Below are 17,900 nucleotides of genomic sequence, written 5' to 3' on the forward strand. Positions count from 1 at the left end.
GGTCTAAAAAAAGAACTAAAAAAACCCCCAATTAACTATTTTTTTAAAGCTCCCAAAGGGGGAAAAAACTTACCCAATAGAACAGGGGTCTCCAACCTTGGCAACTTTAAGACTTGTGGACTTCAACTCCCAGAATTCCTCAGCCAGCTTTGCTGGGAGTTGAAGTCCACAAGTGCAGATAGAGCTGCTCACCGATGAGCTTGATTGCAGGCAGGGAGATTCAGCTGTTTGCTGATGCAATGGATTGCAGGTATTACAGCAAGTGCAGCAGCTAAGGTAAGCAAGCTGGAGGCTGGGGGACGGGGGGAGAAAAAAAGAAACTTTTTTTCTTTTAAATGGGTCTGACAATCCAAACTGAGTTGCCTGATTAGCAGGCAACTCAGCTGGGATCGTCAGAGCTTGGATCGTCAGAGCCATTTAAAAGGAAAAAAAGGCTCTGATGATCGCGCAACTCAGCTGGGCATGGGGGGCAGGGGCAGGGATTTTTGCTACCGGTTCTCCGAACTGCCCACCGCCATCGTTACCTACCGAGCCGGTCCAAACCGGGAGCATTTCACCCCTGCTCCCACCTCATTTTTCAAGGGAGAAAATATCATTTTGCTCCCTTTATGTGTTCAAATGTTTCATTCACTCTTTTCTCACTCTCATCCAGCATCCCATAAATCTTAATTAGTATAAACTGCTTTATTTGAGATTTGCCAGTCCAGCTTACTCTGGATAAGAATCAGTAAGCCAATAGTCCATCTTCAACAGCCACTAGAACTTCCTAATCCATTTTAGCTATTGCAGCAGAAACCCCATTGCTCAGCTTCTCTTCCCTATAATCCTCTTTGATCTTCAGATGTCAACTTGGAAGTTTTTAAGACTTTCCAATTTATGCAAACTCAGTAGCTACTCCTTCTTCTGTGAACACTATCTTACGAGAAGCTAAACTATTTTCTATTCCCAGCAACCTTCAACAAAGCAGAACACAAAGTTTGTTTGGGCTAATTTTTTTCTTCTTTTTTAACACCCACTCTACTGTTTACACAATTGTGAAATTGTGTAGCTAATCATACTGTCCTCTTTTATAGAACCTCTGAGGGATAGCAAAGAGCAAATGGACATGAGTAAGAGTCCATGTGGATTACATCATGGTAATAAGAATGGCAAAGTTCAATTATTTCTCCACCATTACTGTCTCTGGATATAGTTACTCAGCAGTCCACTTTTCTATGAGAGATCAGTCACAAGATTTTTGCTCGTTGCTATAAAGAGTATTTTGAACATATAGTGGTCAATCTAATATAGAGTTGACTGAAGCACAGTCTAGTCTTCTGATGACCTTGGGCCAATGTACCAGCCACCTCTATAATACATCTATATCCCTCCTACCTAATTAATGTCACCCAGGAGGTGATATATAGTTGGATCTGTGTTTTAAGAAAGAGAGTGGTGATATGCCCCTTCCTCGACAAGCTTTGTTGGACCCAATTGTTCTGGATAATTTCAATTATTTCTGATAATCCTTATTGAAGAGTCCTATAAGGGTTACCAGGCATAATTATCTATTTTAACCTTGATCAGATAGTAGATTCCTATATTGCCTAGACCCGTGATGGCAAACCTATGGCATGCGTGCCACAGGTGGCACGCGAAGCCATATCTGTGGGCACATAAGCGTTGCCCTAGCTCAGCTCCAGTGCACATGCGCGCGCCGGCCACCTGATTTTTGGGCCTTTCAGTCCTACCAGAAGTTGGGAAATGGGCTGTTTCTGGCCTCCAGAGGGCCTCCGGGGGAGTGGGGAAGGCCATTTTCATCCTCCCCAGGCTCCTAGAAAGCCTCTGGAGCCTGGGGAGGGTGAAAAACAGGCCTACCTGGCCCACTGTGCCATCATGTGCTAAAAGTGGGGGGTGGGGCGCATCTGCAGGGGTGGGGCACATTGAATTATGGGTGTGGGCACACATGTGGGCGACCTCGCCGCGCTCCCCCCACTTTTGGCACGTGACGTCAAAAAGGTTAGCCATCACTGGGCTAGACAATGGGAGACTATTTTAACTTCTCTAGCAAGAGTGTCAATGGACCTTAAACTACAATTTATATAACAAAAAATATTTAGACTTTATTGGACTCCATTACCTTTGTATAGAAAAAGCATGTCTAAAACAGCATTTTGTTGTAGATGTAATAAGAACAATAAAGCACTTATTTTTACAATGTTCTATATTTGGGAAGAAAATTTTGGAGAAAGTTTTGGGAGAAGTAGTGGACTATAAAATATGACTGCAACAAAAGCTAAACTTTTCAAAGGATAATATTCATTTGAATTATATACTGCTCAAAAAAATAAAGGGAACACAAGCAGAAGACATCCAAGATCTGAATGAATGAAATAGCCTTATTAAATACTTCGTTCTTTACATACAGTAGTTTATACACTGCTCAAACAACTAAAGGGAACACAAAACTGCTTGTGTTCCCTTTTTTTTTTTGAGCAGTGTATATCTAGTACATGGAATTTGATGACTGGAGAACATAAATGGATTCTCCATTATTTTTTATGTATTTATAAAACTTATTGGTCCCCATCTTACCACAGGGTAACTTTGGCTGGCTTACAATTAACACACACACACATATGTATGTGTATATGTATATCTATATATAAAATATAAATATGTCTTATGTTATGGCTAAAAGATTGATACTGCAACTTTGTAAAGATAAATATATGTCCCCACTTACTCAATGGATTGAAGATATGCTCACACCTGCCTGAAGACATAGATTTTTTATGGACAAGAATAATGAAATATGGGACTCATTTATATAAAATATAGTAAGTTAAAAAGGAAGTATGATAGTTATGCAAGTGTATTAGCTTTATAAATACACAAATATATGTACTGTATTTTCCGGAGTATAACACGCACTGGAGTATAAGACGCACCTACCTTTTTTGGTGAGGAAAAGAAGAAAAAAAAATCTCCCTCTGCCTCTGAGCAATTTTGCCTCGTTGCAGCAAACAGCAAACAGCCTGCTTTACTTTCATTTTCGTTTTCAGCATAGCTTGATTAGCACAAAGAAAAAAAAATCTGCTCCAGCAATTTACCACTTTACAGCAAGAAGCAGAGCCTGCGCAAAACAGCTGAGAGTCAGGAGGCTGATCCAATCAACTTGCGCTAATTAGGCTGTGCTGAAGCTGAAAGGAGCTGTTTTTTCTTGCTGTTTGCTTGCAAGGAGGTAACTGCTGCGAGGCAGAGGCCAAAGGGTGGAGGCCAGTGGGTGGGCGGGGCTACATTCAGTGTATAAGATGCACCTAAATTTTCACCCCCTTTTAGGGGGGAAAAGGATACTTTTATACTCTGAAAAATATGGTACTTGCATAATGTTTGCATTAGATAATTGCATTCATAATTGTAAATGTTAACTGTTGTAACAACATATTATACTTTATACAGGTAGTCCTTGACTTATAACCAGTTGTTTAACAAGCATTCGTAGTCCTGATGACTATGGTAAAACATCGTACCACCCTCTCTCCAGACACATGATCACATTTGGGGCCTGTTCACATTTACGACTGGTTGTCAGGTGCCCTGCAATCATGTGATCGCCATTAAAAACCAGAGTAAAGCCTTTCAGAATGCTGGCTTTGCTAGTGTCTTTCTCCTCCAGACAGGACAAAGATACTAGGAAAAGAGGTGGATTCCAGGGGTCAAACTACTAAAGGCTCTTAGCTTCAGCATTCTAATATTTTCAGAATAAGTTACCAAAATTGTTTAATATATGTTGTGATGAAAGGTGAATTCCATTTACTTTTTCACACTTTTTTGTTTTTATATTTGTGTAATCTAATTAGTTCTTTTTCAATTTGTAATCGCTAATAAAATTATTTGAATAAAAAGGAAAATTAACGTTATTTAATATACTGTATACAGGTAGTCCTGACGTATGACCACAATTGAGCCCAAAATTTCTGTTGAAATATTTGTTAAGTGAGTTTTGCCTCATTTTACGACCTATCTTGTCACAGCTGCTAAGTGAATCACTACAGTTGTTAAGTTAGTAACCCAACTGTGAAGTGAAACCGGCTTCCCCATTGACTTTGCTTGTCAGAAAGTCACAAAAGGGCCCGGGACACTACAACCATCATAAATATGAGCCAGTGACCAAACATCTGTATTTTGATCACGTGACCATGCAAAGATTGTAACTGTGAAAAATAGATATAAGTCACTTTTTTCAGTGCTGCCATTGTAACTTTGAAAGATCACTAAATGAACTGTTGTAAGTCGAGGATTTTCTGTACATGCTGCCCACTCCCAACAATTCTGGACAGTTTACAAATGTTATTATAATTAAACATTGCATTTTGTCTTAAGGCTTTTCTCATTCATTTAGTACTTATTCAATATTATACGCAGCACAAGAAATTACTGGCTTTGGATAACTGATTTTTTTCCTTGTATAAGCTGCCTGTTATCTATATTTGTAAAACATCTATGGAATGTTTAGCAATGTGCTACAGCAATGAGGGTTGCCTTGACATTGGTGGCATTGACTAAGCACAGCTTGAAAAAATAGTTTCCATTGCATCCACTAAGTCCAATTAATTTTTCCTTCATCCAAGGATGGTTACACTATTTTTGAAATTCAGAACAGGCCAAAATAGTATAGGAATGACAAACAAATTGAACTGTTCCTTCATTATCACCTGTTGTAGTTTCAATCTGGTTGTTTTCCTTCTATTCTAACAAAGTATATTTATGATATACCATAACTGTCTTCTTATAACTTCTCCCTGTTTGTTAATAATGTTTCAGTACCATACATTACAGTCTCAATTCATCTTAAGTTTTTCGTAATCCAGTTATCTGTCATTTGGGGAGAGAATAAATCAATGGCATCTCTCCTCCCTTGTTAAAAAAACTAAAGGGAAAGTTATGCAAACTGTAGCCTAGGATTCTAGCTACCTTTCTTCGAACTTCAATCTGCAAAAGTCACAAGGGCAGTTGCTATAATTAAAGCCTTGCTTGATCAAAACTGCTGCACAGTGAGTTTGCACAAGAGCACAAATAACATCGCTAGGGCACCTAGGAGAAACAGAAGGAAGCAGAAGGAAATGGGAAGCAATCCAGAAAAAAATCAGAACCTGAGAATAGGAGATCCTGCTCATCTACATAATCAAGAGATTTGTAATAGGACTGTGTTCCTCCCGATAGGCCCTAGGATGCTTAAGACTTTAAGTGTTAACATCATCGCCTTAAACTCTGACAGTAGACAACTGGCAATCAGTGAGATATTTTAGTACAGGCATCATATCTCTGTACCTTGCACCTGTCAGCAGCCTAGTTACTGCAGCTTTCAGGGACAGTCTTATATAAAGTGTGTTGCAGTAGTCAAGATGAGAATTAACCAGGATTGTGGATAACTATCACCAAGTACTCGCAAGAAGTACTCGCAAACTCCAAATCTGCTCTTTCTGGGGAAATAAAAACAAAGCTTCATCTCAGTCCCTGAATCCAGCTTCTTCTCGACTATCAGCACCTGCATTTTGTCTGGATGCAATTTCACTTGTTTTCTCTCCTTCATCCCATAATCAAGTTTTAGCAACATTCAAGGATGCCAATTGCTTTCTTGAAATTAGGCTGTGTGAACGAATAGAGCTGTATGTATGTGATACTTAGGATTTCAGTTTTTCTTTCAGTATATTAAAGAAATGCTTCTAACTGTAGAAATAGCTTACCGGTGATATGCTTCCCGACGGTACTTTTTCAGAGCATAGCCATCCATGTTTGCAGGAAGATCTGCTGCATTTTGTAGCCGGTCACTCCATGAAGTTGTCATTTTTACTGATTGATTTTCTTTAAAACTTAATAAACTATGGAAAAAACAAACATAAAGATCTATTTAACATTAATACACAATTCCAAAGAGTTGTCTAATGCTTTCTTTTTAAAGACAAATGTATTTGGAAATGTCCACAAATACCTGATAAAAACAATTTAAATTAGCTAGTTGAGTAAAACACAAGAAAACCCAGAAATGTCAGAAAAATTTGGAATTCATACTTCAATGTGTAAGCTTTATGATCTAAACTAATCACTGTATCTAAAAATTATATTTGTGTGGACACCTATATATAAATACTATTTATATTGTTCCCACTTATCCTCTTATTTCTTAATTTCATGGTGAATCATAAACCAATCGTCAACTTGTTTCTTCTGTAATTTTATTTACTTTATTTACTTTAAATATATGATTGCTTCTTTTAAATGATGTCAAAGATACAACCTAAAAATAAGGTTGTCTGAACTCTGGCATACTTTTATAAGTCAGTGGGATAAGTACGTAACAGTACAGGCGGGCAGCCAGCTAAAATTCTTAATTATAAGCTACTGAAATCCATGACACCTTTCTTAAATTACAAAAATCTATTTTAAAGTTTATGCATCTATAAATGGCTTCAGATAAATACAGAAATGTGTAAACATGCTAAATAACTTGGGAATTTATTTTTATTACATTGCTCCTGCCATTATCACTATTAAATAACTGATTATTCCTTTTGTAAAATATTTTCAGAGATTTTCTATCATTATCTTATATTATGGCACTGGATTCTTATTCAGTTAATAAAGTTTTGTAACCTTTACACTATCATTTAGGAATAATATGACAAACACTTATAACTTTACTGGCCAGATCACAAATATTCTCCCTGTGTCACTATATTAAACAGATACAATTATAGAAACTAGTTAAAGAAAAAGAACAAAGCTATGCATCAACTACATTAGCTGATTGGTTCACATGACATGCTACTCCCCTATAAAAGGTTAAATGGGCTTAGATGCACCACTAGCTGTTGTACGGGGAAGAGAATGGTTTTTAACCACATTTGGAAATTCACCTGAGGCTAGGAGTGTTATTTGCCAATTGTTGCATTTAAATTCCAATTCCGGAAACAACAATACTGTAGCTCACATAACAGATGCAGTATCAGGAAGGTCTCCTAACTTGGCTAAAGGGCAGTAAACTATAGGGAATCATGAAAAAACAAGAGCTTTAGATGCATACTATACAACAATTTTGAACATAAGTATAAAATCTTAGGTAGAAAATGTGCTATGTTTTAATAAAAAATTGCTAGGTGTAGATTTTAACACATTGGGATCTTTTCCATATATGCACACATACAAATATATACATATGATTTAACATATATTAAAAGATGTTAACAGAGGGAGCACAATACTGATCTAAGATACTATTATAAAAACTGCTAGGTTCTTCCATATGGAACACTTCTTTCCTAGGTTCTAAAATCTTTTGGAGCTGCTGTTAAAAACTAAGTAACAAAGTACTGTAACCAATTTCAACTTTCAGATTAACAGGGCATGATATTTTTAGCAACAAAAATCAAAAAAGGGGGAAAGATACTCGGGGTTATTTTACCATAGGGGACAAGATCCAGAAAAACAAGTATTTTATGAATAGTTATTATTCTTTTAGTAATTATCTATGTATTCATACATATGTCTTTCTGCATTTGTGTAAAACCTCATCAAGAAAGTTCCAAAAACAGGAACTTAACAGGGGCCTCTCTCCTTCTATTCTATCTGCATATGTCCAATATTGAAATTCCCACACTTCCCAATTAGTTTCCATGGAAAGCTATAGTGATACACAGAAACAAACTTCAGAGCAATGGACTAGTTTCAGTTCTTTATAATGGACAGTACAACCTGGAATGGATTTGTTAATAAAGAACCACAGTTAGAAATAAACCATTCACTTTACTTTGTGGTGTCTGTAAATGAGGCTTATTTATCAGACAAAAAATGTTAAGAGAGAATAACTTCCCCCAAAATATATCATTTTTACACAGATGTCCAATCTATAATAATGAACAAATATTGAAAGACTGGACCAGATTACTAATTAGCATATTTTCAAATTAATCATGCACACACATATATGCTGTAAACAAAGTAACTGCTCACATGGAATATTCTTCAATGAAATACTCCCAAATTGTTAAATCAGATGAAACTTGAATATATATTAAAATACAGAGTGAACAGACCACCCCAGACCACCCCAATGATGCCCTTGCTGTGATGTCCTGTTGCCTGGAGGCCGTGCGGATCTGGATGGGGAGAAACAAGCTCAGACTCAACCCTTCCAAGACCGAGTGGCTGTGGCTTCCGGAGTCCCGGTATAGTCAGCTGGTACCATCACTGACAATAGGGGATGAGATCTTGCTCCCCCACAGAGAGGGCCCGCAACTTGGGTGTCCTCCTGGATTCACGGCTATCTTTAGAAGATCATTTGACGGCCGTGGCCAGGGGTGCCTTTTATCAGGTTTGCCTGATCCGCCAGTTGCATCCCTTTCTGGATCGGGATGCCTTGCGCACGGTCACTCATGCCCTAGTTACCTCCCGTATGGACTACTGTAATGCTCTCTACATGGGGCTCCCCTTGAAAAGCACCCGGAGGCTCCAACTGGTCCAGAACGTAGCCGCGCGGGTGATTATGGGCGCAGCTCGTTACATCCATGTAACACCTCTCCTACGCGAGCTGCACTGGCTCCCGGTGGTCTTCCGGGTGCGATTCAAGGTGTTATTTATCACCTTTAAAGCGCTCCATGGCTTAGGACCTGGGTACCTACGAGACCGTCTTTTGCCACCAATAGCCTCCCACCGACCAGTTCGTTCTCACAGGGAGGGACTACTCAGGGTACCGTCAGTCAAATTATGTCGACTGGCGACTCCCAGGGGGAGGGCCTTCTCTGTGAGGGCTCCAACCCTTTGGAATGAACTGCCCCCGGAGATACGGAATATCCCTGATCTCCGTGCTTTTCGCTGTGCCCTCAAGACCCTGATGTTCCAACAGGCAGGGCTAAACATATGAACATGTGAATGATTTTTAAATGTGATCTAATTCTGGGTTTTATTTAATTGACCAAACTAAGTAATAATTTTAATTAGCAATTTTATGATGTTTGTGTGTCTATATTTTTCTGGACTGTACACCGGCTTGAGTCCTACAGGAGAAAGGCGGTATAGAAATATAATAAATAAATAAATAAATAAATAAATAAATAAATAAATAAATAAATAAATAAATAAACCCACTTTGTAAAATTATGACTAATAAGTGGAGGGCTTCTATGGCCTCTTGATAAGCTGCAATATAGCTGATGACGATGCATGGCTACATTCTCCATGTTATGTAATGCAGGATGGACAAAGGATTGAGACCTTACTCATTTTCTCCATCTAAGACCAAACTACATGAATTTGCCCTGCAGTCTAAAAGTGAGATGTTTGCAAAAGCAAAACAGTATCAGCTGCTGGAGAGAAACAATTTAATAAACTATCTGCATTTCAGTTGCGTTGTCAAAGAAAGATGCAAACAAGGTTAGAAAATAGGGTCATGACATTGGAATATCTCTACCTGTAATCTGATAAATCAATGCTGTAGCTAAAATAGATGACATAAGACCCAAATTCTGCTGCAGATTTTTTCTTAGTCAAGTGATCACTATATGTTAGCTGGCTCAGCATTTACGGTCAGAAATTACGTAAGATGAGCCTAATGCAAGTTTAAATACATTTTTTAAAAATAAATTACAGGGTTTATTAGAGATAAACTGGAGTTCCAATATTTATCTATAGACTTGGATGGTCAGGAGTGAGGACACTGAATTGAAGGAATTGTCTTCTAATGAAAATAGAAAGTCTGCCAATCTTCTTGGGATAGCAAAAGGTATCTTATCAAAGTCAGTGATTATCTGACTTCTTTGATGATGTCTTTTTATTTTGAAAAAATTAGACTTAAATGTTCAATGGTGGTAATGGCAGAACAGAGCAAACTATGTGGGTGAATGATGAATACAACTGAATAGGTAAAGTAGACATAGAACCCCTGTGACTATTAAGCCATGCAAGAATTGAAGTTAATCTGAAAAAGATCCAATGAAAACCATGGATCTACTTCTCAGGATGACAAGATAGTCAAAATGTATAATTTAGCATGTCTCATGCTTGATGTAATCTTTGTCTTAACTCTGCAGAGGAAGGAGATCCCAATCTGATTGATGATTACCAGCACCAAAGAGGAGGCTCAAATTCTTCCCTTATTGTTCTATGAATGACACTGAAAAAGTGGAGACAGTCCTAAAAAAGTTGGAAGAAAAGCTCTAGAAAAAGAGGGTGGTACAGTGAAATTCAACTGAATTGCTAATCTCACCAATATGAAATATCAATTAATACTTTGTGACTATTGGTGAAGTTTGTGCAGACTGCAAGAAAAAAGTTTTAATAGAGAGGCAATAAGAAAAACAAAAAAGGAACAGCACTGCAATCAATCTAAAAAAAGAAAAGAAAATGAAGAATATTATAGATGAATTTATTATTGTTCAAGATAGTGGAAAAGATAACAGCTGCTATTTTCTTTACTCAGTGTTCAGAATAATAAGGCATAGTAAGTTGTATAATGTTATATCATAAATGGTATTATAATTTATAGTGGCGTATTATAATTTATATATTCTGCTTACAATAGCTACACAAATATGTGTGACAAGGAGGATAGGATTTAGTAGCAGCAAAACAGTGACTCTTCTTCTCTCATATCTTACCAGCACATTTTGTTGCCTCACACAGATACTCAAACAACAACAGAACTTTGAACTGCAGCTACTAATCTCAAAAAATCCTAGTTCTTTGGCAATGATTGGACACAGAAATCAATATAATTCTTGCAGTTCTACAAATTAAAGTGTATTGTGTTTAAACAATAAACTAAGCTTTGCAGACCGGCGGGGAGGAGGGGATGGTTTTGCGTGAGCGGCAAGTGCATTTGCGCAAGTGGCATGTGTAGCTGCCACTCACGCAAATGAAGCACATATGTACATTCACTCGCTGCTCGTGTAAGTGGAGTTACGTGTGGGTGTGCATGCTCTCCCATTTCCGCAGCCCACTTGCAAACACGTGACAGCTTACTAGTGGGCCGTGTCCCAGAGGTTGGGAATCCCTGAACTAAACTGATTAACTCCTCCTCCTGAAACCATGTTTGAGTCTGGGTCTGTGTGTGTATGCATGCATGCATGTATGCACTGCAACATGTTTCAAAGAGATGCTTCCCACAAATGGAAGTGTATATGAAACAGATCTTTTGAAAATATTAAAGCAGTTGTTTTAACTCTGGAAGCAGCTTTTGCTACCTTTACATCCATGTGTGTGCATTTTGCACACGAGAGACAACCAGGAGCAGCTTCCAAAGCCATTTTTGGAAACAATATGGCCCCTTTAATGATTCAAAAAGAGCCGCTTCGTATTTGTGGTATACATTGTGAAGTTCCTCTTTCAAAAGTCTTGTGCTATATTGAGGATCAATCTGTTCAGTTCATCTTACTCCATACAAGTTGGGGGAAAAGTGGTGGAAATTCAAAGAGTCTCTGCAATGGACAGGTTCATCATCTGAGGATCATAATTTCCAAGAGTTTTAATCCATGTGGATTGAAGAGGTTCTCAAAGCAGACATGCACCTTCTATAAATGAGGGTGATAAATGTGGATTGAGATAACATGTTCAATACTATTCCTCCTGAAGCTTCTGTACTTTTGCCGTATTATCAGCCAGTGTTCCTGTAATCTATTTGTTTGCTTTCAACTAAATCCTCTACATTCTATAATCTTCTACATCATATTTTTGAGAAACACAAGACAATTCTCCAATTTTCGGGGATAAGCAAAAATTATCTTCAAATAAATACAGTGACTCCCTTTTTATGACCCTATAATCCTTTAGTAAATACAGTATGTTACCAATGTCAATAGCAAGCATTTTTAAAATGTTCTTGAGGAATATTTAGCATTATACACAGTAATTAGAAATTCTTACATCTATAGATACAAACAAAAGACCAGCAGGTCAGCTGTCCTTAGTAGAAGAACAAAGTTCAAACGTTTGAACATTAAGGAGTTTAATTATTTGCTGTTTCAAGGATTGCAGTTAATTAATACCACAAAATACAGATGATTTATACTAAACAATTTAGCTAATGTATGATTACTGCAAGTTGCTTCATGTTGCAACAGAACATCAATGACAGATGTTCTTAAAAGCTTAAAGGAAAATAAACACATGTTCAGATGCCTCTTACTCAACCTGACAGTTATCTCTCTGATATAATTTATCAACAATAGCCTGTTGCAAAAACCTTCCCCAAGGCCACCTACTTTTAAATAAAGAACGTCAACTCAGTTCCTGTAAAATGTTTCTCTGAAACATCCAACATTTGCTAGGCCAAATACTTACTCTACATACAACCTTTGTCCCTCTCTTTCAACAGATTTTTGTGGTTGCACAATGAAATTATATGAAGAACAAAATGTCAGCTGTCTTTCCAAACTACTGCTCAGTCTCAACCACAAGACCAAAAAAGTATTTAAATTTTTAACAGGACCTATCTAATACAAAATCTAATGCTATTGATGCCAGTGTCTGAAATAAAACTGACTGTATTACTGGCATTCTTCTAACCTACACTTTATCTTACAATTAGCTGATCTGAACACACACTTTTACCCAAATATTTTGCAAAGTTCTGGCAATCAAATCACTCCCCATCATTACTGTTTAAAACATAACCCTTTCCTCAACTAAACAGGGGCTCCCACTATAATAAATCTTGAAAATGAAATAACTTTAGTGTCTATGAAAAATTGAGATATGGATGCAAATGGTACATAGCTGCAGTAAAGAAATAAGGGGAGAAAACTGCAAATTTGGAGTCAAGTTATAATTGAGATAAAGAGGAACAGAAGACCTGACATCTGAAAAGTATAGTTTTTTTTAAAAAAAAGTCCTGGCCTTAAGCAGATAGAGATTGCAACTCAGGCAGTACATTTTATGCATCAAATTGCCTGGCGCTTTACATTGGCCAAAGAATGTTCCTGTGCAAATCACTTTTGATTTTGAGGGATTTTTGAGGGACTAAAAACAGATTACACCCATCTATTCCTTACACCCAAAATGATTATTCTATCCAATATCTCTAAAGAACCTTGTTTCCTCTATCAATCCTTGAGATCCATCTGTTTTCTAATCTTGAAGGTTTATTTTGATCCACACTCGAGAGGAGAAGTGGTTAAAAAATTAGGGCTGAAAGGATCCCCCATGCCCTGCTGTTAACAACACACGGGTGAGAGAAGGTGGGCATGCATGCAGCACTGAGCAAAACGATACCACATCTCCATCACGGAGTGAGACTCCAAATGCCAGGCGCAAAATGAGCGGATTGGAAAGGAAGTTTGGGTGGTTTCTCCATACTTTTCACTCCCAAAGAGAAATATAGGAGGTCAAGCTTCAAGAAGATATCCCGTCACTTCTTAGGTGACACTTTGGTATATATCTTCCACCCTATATGTTTATCCTTATGTTTGGGGGTGGAGGGGGGGGGAGAAAGAGAGAATATTATAACCGTGCTTGGATTCAACCTGCGAGACTGGGGCAACCTGCCTGCCTCCTTTCTCCACTCGGCGGGGCGATTCTCCCCTTCAGTCCGGACGGGGTTTGTACCACTCATTCTCCCGCGCTGCGTTTAAGTGCATAGATGGGTGAGGAGCGCGCGCAGCCGGAGGGTCCTGCTACCGCCGGGGAAAGGGAAGGGCAGCCCCGTCCCTAAAGAAAAAGAAACGGACGGCGCTTCTCCCTCTCTCTCCCTCTCTCTTCCTTCCCCCGACTGAGACAGGAGTCGGCGGGGGAGGGGGGGGGCATCTGACTTCCCGCGTCTTGCCTGGCAGCTCCGCTTTAAAGGCACCGCTCTCCTTCCTCTTCCCCCTCCCCGTGAGGGCGCGAGACAGTCGCTGCCGGCTCTTCGGCCCCCCCAGCTGCCCCGCTCACCTCTCCGCGGCCGCCCGTCGCCACTCGCTCTCGCCCTCGCCCAAAAGAAACCGCAGGACTGCTGTAGCGCCGGACCTCGAAAGCCGCGCATGCGCAAGAATAGCCCTTCCCTCCATCGCTTTATTCCTCAATCCCCCCCCCTCTCTCCCGGCCCCTCGATTAAGGGACCAGAGACAACGTGCGATGCTACTGCAGAGCCGCAAAACCGGCTAAGGCTCCGGGCTGGCTTTCCCCGCGGGGCTAAAGATCAGCGCGCGTGGGAACTGGACGCTGTTTCCTTGTTGGATTGACTTAATTCGTATTTTGCAGATTGGGAACTATAGTCTAGCAATGAAGCTGAGGTTAGCAAAAAAGATAAATAAATGCTGGGTACAGTCCTGTGTGTGTTTTGCTTAATTATTCTTGTCACTTTTTATTTGCCAAAGGGCAGATATCAAGACCTGGAAGATCAAGTTAGGGAACAGAACATCATGGAGAAAATCTTATCGGTGATCATGTAGCCACTAGGAATCGAAAAGCCCTTGCTGGCACATAATCAATCAACCCAACGACTCTATGAAGAAATGCCACTGCTTTTTTTTGCTGGAGATCCAGATAAACATTAGCAAACGAAGCACATTTTTTGGCTTCCCGTATGCGGAATCCAAATTGATAGGGACGAAATGCCAACATATTAACCGTAGCTCGCTTACTTTACTTGCCAACATAGCAGACGGGAGGAGCAAACATTTGCGGAGCGTCCCTAAAAGAGCCAAAAGGCTACCAGCCATGCGCAAAGGGGAGGAGAATTGGCTTTTGCAAATGAAAACGCGAACAGAGGGAGCTGTTTGATAACTTCGCCAACTGGAACGTCACTTTTCAGCGTTTCATTCATTTCCCGGGCGATTTATGCCAGCACCCGGTTCAAAAGTAATATAAAGCAGTTTGGGTCTGAATAATCGCGCCTCTAAATATCATTGCAAAAGCTTAAGGCTTTTCGTTGTTGTTTTTTAGATAAAAGTAAAATTTATTTCCAAAAATTGTATTATTTTCTCATTATTTTTCATGCATTTCGTTTCATGTATTCAATTTAAGGTCATGGGTCAAAATGCAGAAAAAACAAAAACAAAAGGGAAAAGTGTGTGGATTTTTTGGTTATTATCTAAAAACTGACTAAAAGGAAAGGAAAAGGCAAGAAACAATTGGTATATTTTTTTCCAGGAGCAGAATAGTTCTGCTGCTGCATCAAGATTTGGCTTCTGACCTGAAAGGCAGAATTTGGCCACTGCCAGAGGTGTAACATTGTACTCCGGACACTGGGACCAGAGGTTTAGTCTTCCGAGCTTTCAGGCTCATACTAGAGCCCATCCTCAAGGAACTTCTCTCTAGCAAAATGTGTGTTTTGAGCTATTGTGTGTGTGGTATTTATGTGGTGCCTGGTTGTGTGTACCTTTTTAATTGTTGATTGGGATGTTGATTACCAGCTTTTAAGTCATTGGCTGGGGTTTACTTGTGCTGCCAAGCCTTCAGCTCCTAAATAGTTGATAAGCTGTTGACTGAGAAGGGGCCCATTTCTCAGGCTTCAATCATTTCCCTGGCTATTTTTGTCCCTGATTGGCCAACAATCTTAGTAGCTGCAAAATTGAATGTATGTCCTTGTTCATTGCAATATGAAGCTACCAATGAGTTTGGATCTCCTCACCTGACCACTCACTTGGGTTCTTGTAATCTGGTAGTTAATTTCCTCCCTACACAGCCACAGGGACCACCCTTGCAGGGAATCCCCATGACCAACCCAGATTGAATCCTGCAACTTTATCCTGGGACACATATATTTGTCTTCATTCATGAAGTGAAATATACCTGTTCCTAATATCTCTGTAGAAGAAGCTCTATAATAAAACATGACTTAGAGATTGCAGTTGATCCACAAGGACACAATTGGTCATTATAAGGGCCTCTTCTGAATTTCCCTTCCAAAGCAGTAGTAGACAGCAGACCATGGTGAAGAAACTTCTAAATTCAGGTAGTCCTCGACTTACAACCATTTGTTTAGTGATCATTCAAAGTTACAATAGCACTGAAAAAAGTGACTTATGACCATTTTTCACACTTACAATCATTGCAGCATCCGCATGTCACAAAATCAAAATTTCGACACTTGGCGACTGGCTTATATGTATGATGGTTGCAATGTCCCAGGGTGATGTGATCACTTTTTGTGACCTGGCAAGAAAAGTCAATGGGGAAGCCTGATTCATTTAACGATTATGGCAAGAAGAATTGTAAAATGGGAAAAAACTCACTTAATAACTCTCTTGTTTAACAACATAAATTTTGGGTTCAATGGTGATCTTAAATTGAGTACTACCTGTAATGGGTATCATTGCAATATATAATTCAAGTAGCTCTCTGCTTTACACACGGGCAAAGCTGTTTAAGAAAAAATGGCAGAACTAATTAGCCATTCTGTATTCAATATATATAAGCTTATCATTTTGGCTTCCTTTTTAAAAACTAGTAATTTTATTTAAAATTACAAGAATAAAAATGAATGCAAATTTAAAAACTATAAAAATAAAAATGATGCAGAAAATAGAAAATAGATAAAAACAGGAATATAATAAAAGAAATATATAAAGAAATGACTCCCCCCTTCATTACTACAAGTATAAACGATTTTAGTAACCTATCGCCTTCTCAAACTACAAATGACCATTTTTCGCCACATCCCATCTCTTATCTACAAGCAAATCTTTAAAACCTCATCATTTCAGTCTTTATCAGCAAACTCCATGAAGAATTACCAGTGATAACATCATTTCAGTTTTGATCAAGTAAACCAACTTTATAATCATTCTTTTTTACTTTTAACAATCTGGATCTTTAATCCTTTAAAAATGTCTTAAAACTAGTTTTCACTTCTTACAAAATTCTTCGAAGACTTTTCCTATCAGTGTCAGTTTTTCTTGTTCCTTTTCCTTAACATATTTAAAACAGTGCATCTATCATGGCAGGCATTCTTAAAATTAACTTCAAAAATATCTCAATCTGCCCAATGTTAAAATATTTTGTATTAATAAGTCAAATTTAAGTGTTCTTTATTAAAATATTTAGTTCCTTTTGGTTCCCTCTAGTGTCTAAACTTCAAAGCAATTACATGTGTTTTTTTAAAGGATTCAAAACAAAGTATTTTCTCATAGAATTCTTATTAATTCCAAAATCTTATTTCAAAAAATCAATATTTTATAAAATCAAAGTTTTAGTCACCCTTCTGCTGTTTCACTCCAGAAAAAAAAACTCCTTAAACTTGTATTTAAATCTTCTTTCACTAAGGTTTGAAGGTAACTCATCTGGTACTGTAAAACCTATTGAGCCGAAGGTTCATAATAGTTGAAAAGCAGTTAACAAACAAGTTCCAAAAGTGATTAGAAAATGAAGGTATGTGAAGTAAAGTATGTAAAGTGGAAGGAAGTATGGTTGAGTGGGCCAGCCATAGTTTGAGCAAAAAGATGGCTCTAAACCTGCCAGTGACAGCTGTCTCGCAGTCTCCTCATGAGAAACAACTGTATGAGCAATTGTGGGCAATCTCAAGTCTCTTCTTGATCAGAGAGGAATTATGAACTGGTCTTCTTGCTGGGTCTTCATTCTATTATGAAGAAAACCCAAAGTTCAGTTTTAAAATTGTTTATCAATAATTTGTCCTCCCTTCAGAATTTGGCTAGGGATCATAGTGTGCATCTTAACCCTGATGGGTTTTGCAATAATAGAGCTGCATTATTGGTATATAATAAAATGGGCGATTGTTTGTTTTTTAGGTTTTAGTGGAAAAAGGAGAAATCTATTAGATAGTTAACCATTAGGTTTATTTACAAAGTAGACTGGGTTTTTTTATTTCAAAACCCCAATTTTTAGACAAAAATTTAAAATTCAATGCTGACTATAGTACATTTGCAAAGATCCCTCATTTCAATGTTTTATTAGAAATTTAAGCTATTAAATCAAACCTTATCATTGTA

The 17,900-nt window shown here is 38.3% G+C and overlaps 1 protein-coding gene across 4 annotated transcripts in view; it reads right to left on the minus strand.

The window, feature by feature from the left end:
• The window catches only part of NT5C2 (5'-nucleotidase, cytosolic II), a 65,101-nt gene extending 50,477 nt beyond the window's left edge, over nt 1–14,624 (minus strand). Inside the window, exons 1-2 of one of the 4 annotated variants that reach the window (XM_087872845.1) lie at nt 13,903–14,039; nt 5,730–5,864 (exon numbers count right to left, since the gene is read on the minus strand). In XM_087872845.1, coding sequence (XP_087728971.1) covers nt 5,730–5,864; nt 13,903–14,018 — 251 coding nt within the window. In that variant the 5' untranslated portion in view covers nt 14,019–14,039. Of the gene's footprint in view, nt 1–5,729; nt 5,865–6,899; nt 7,026–13,902; nt 14,040–14,594 lie in introns of those variants that run through there. The other 3 variants (XM_087872846.1, XM_034439993.3, XM_034439992.3) reach the window with 3 other exon arrangements.
• Nucleotides 14,625–17,900: the final 3,276 nt, after the last annotated feature.

Source organism: Pantherophis guttatus, chromosome 6, assembly GCF_059756535.1.
Source record: "Pantherophis guttatus breed Tessera chromosome 6, ASM5975653v1, whole genome shotgun sequence".
Taxonomy (NCBI): Eukaryota; Metazoa; Chordata; class Lepidosauria; order Squamata; family Colubridae; genus Pantherophis; species Pantherophis guttatus.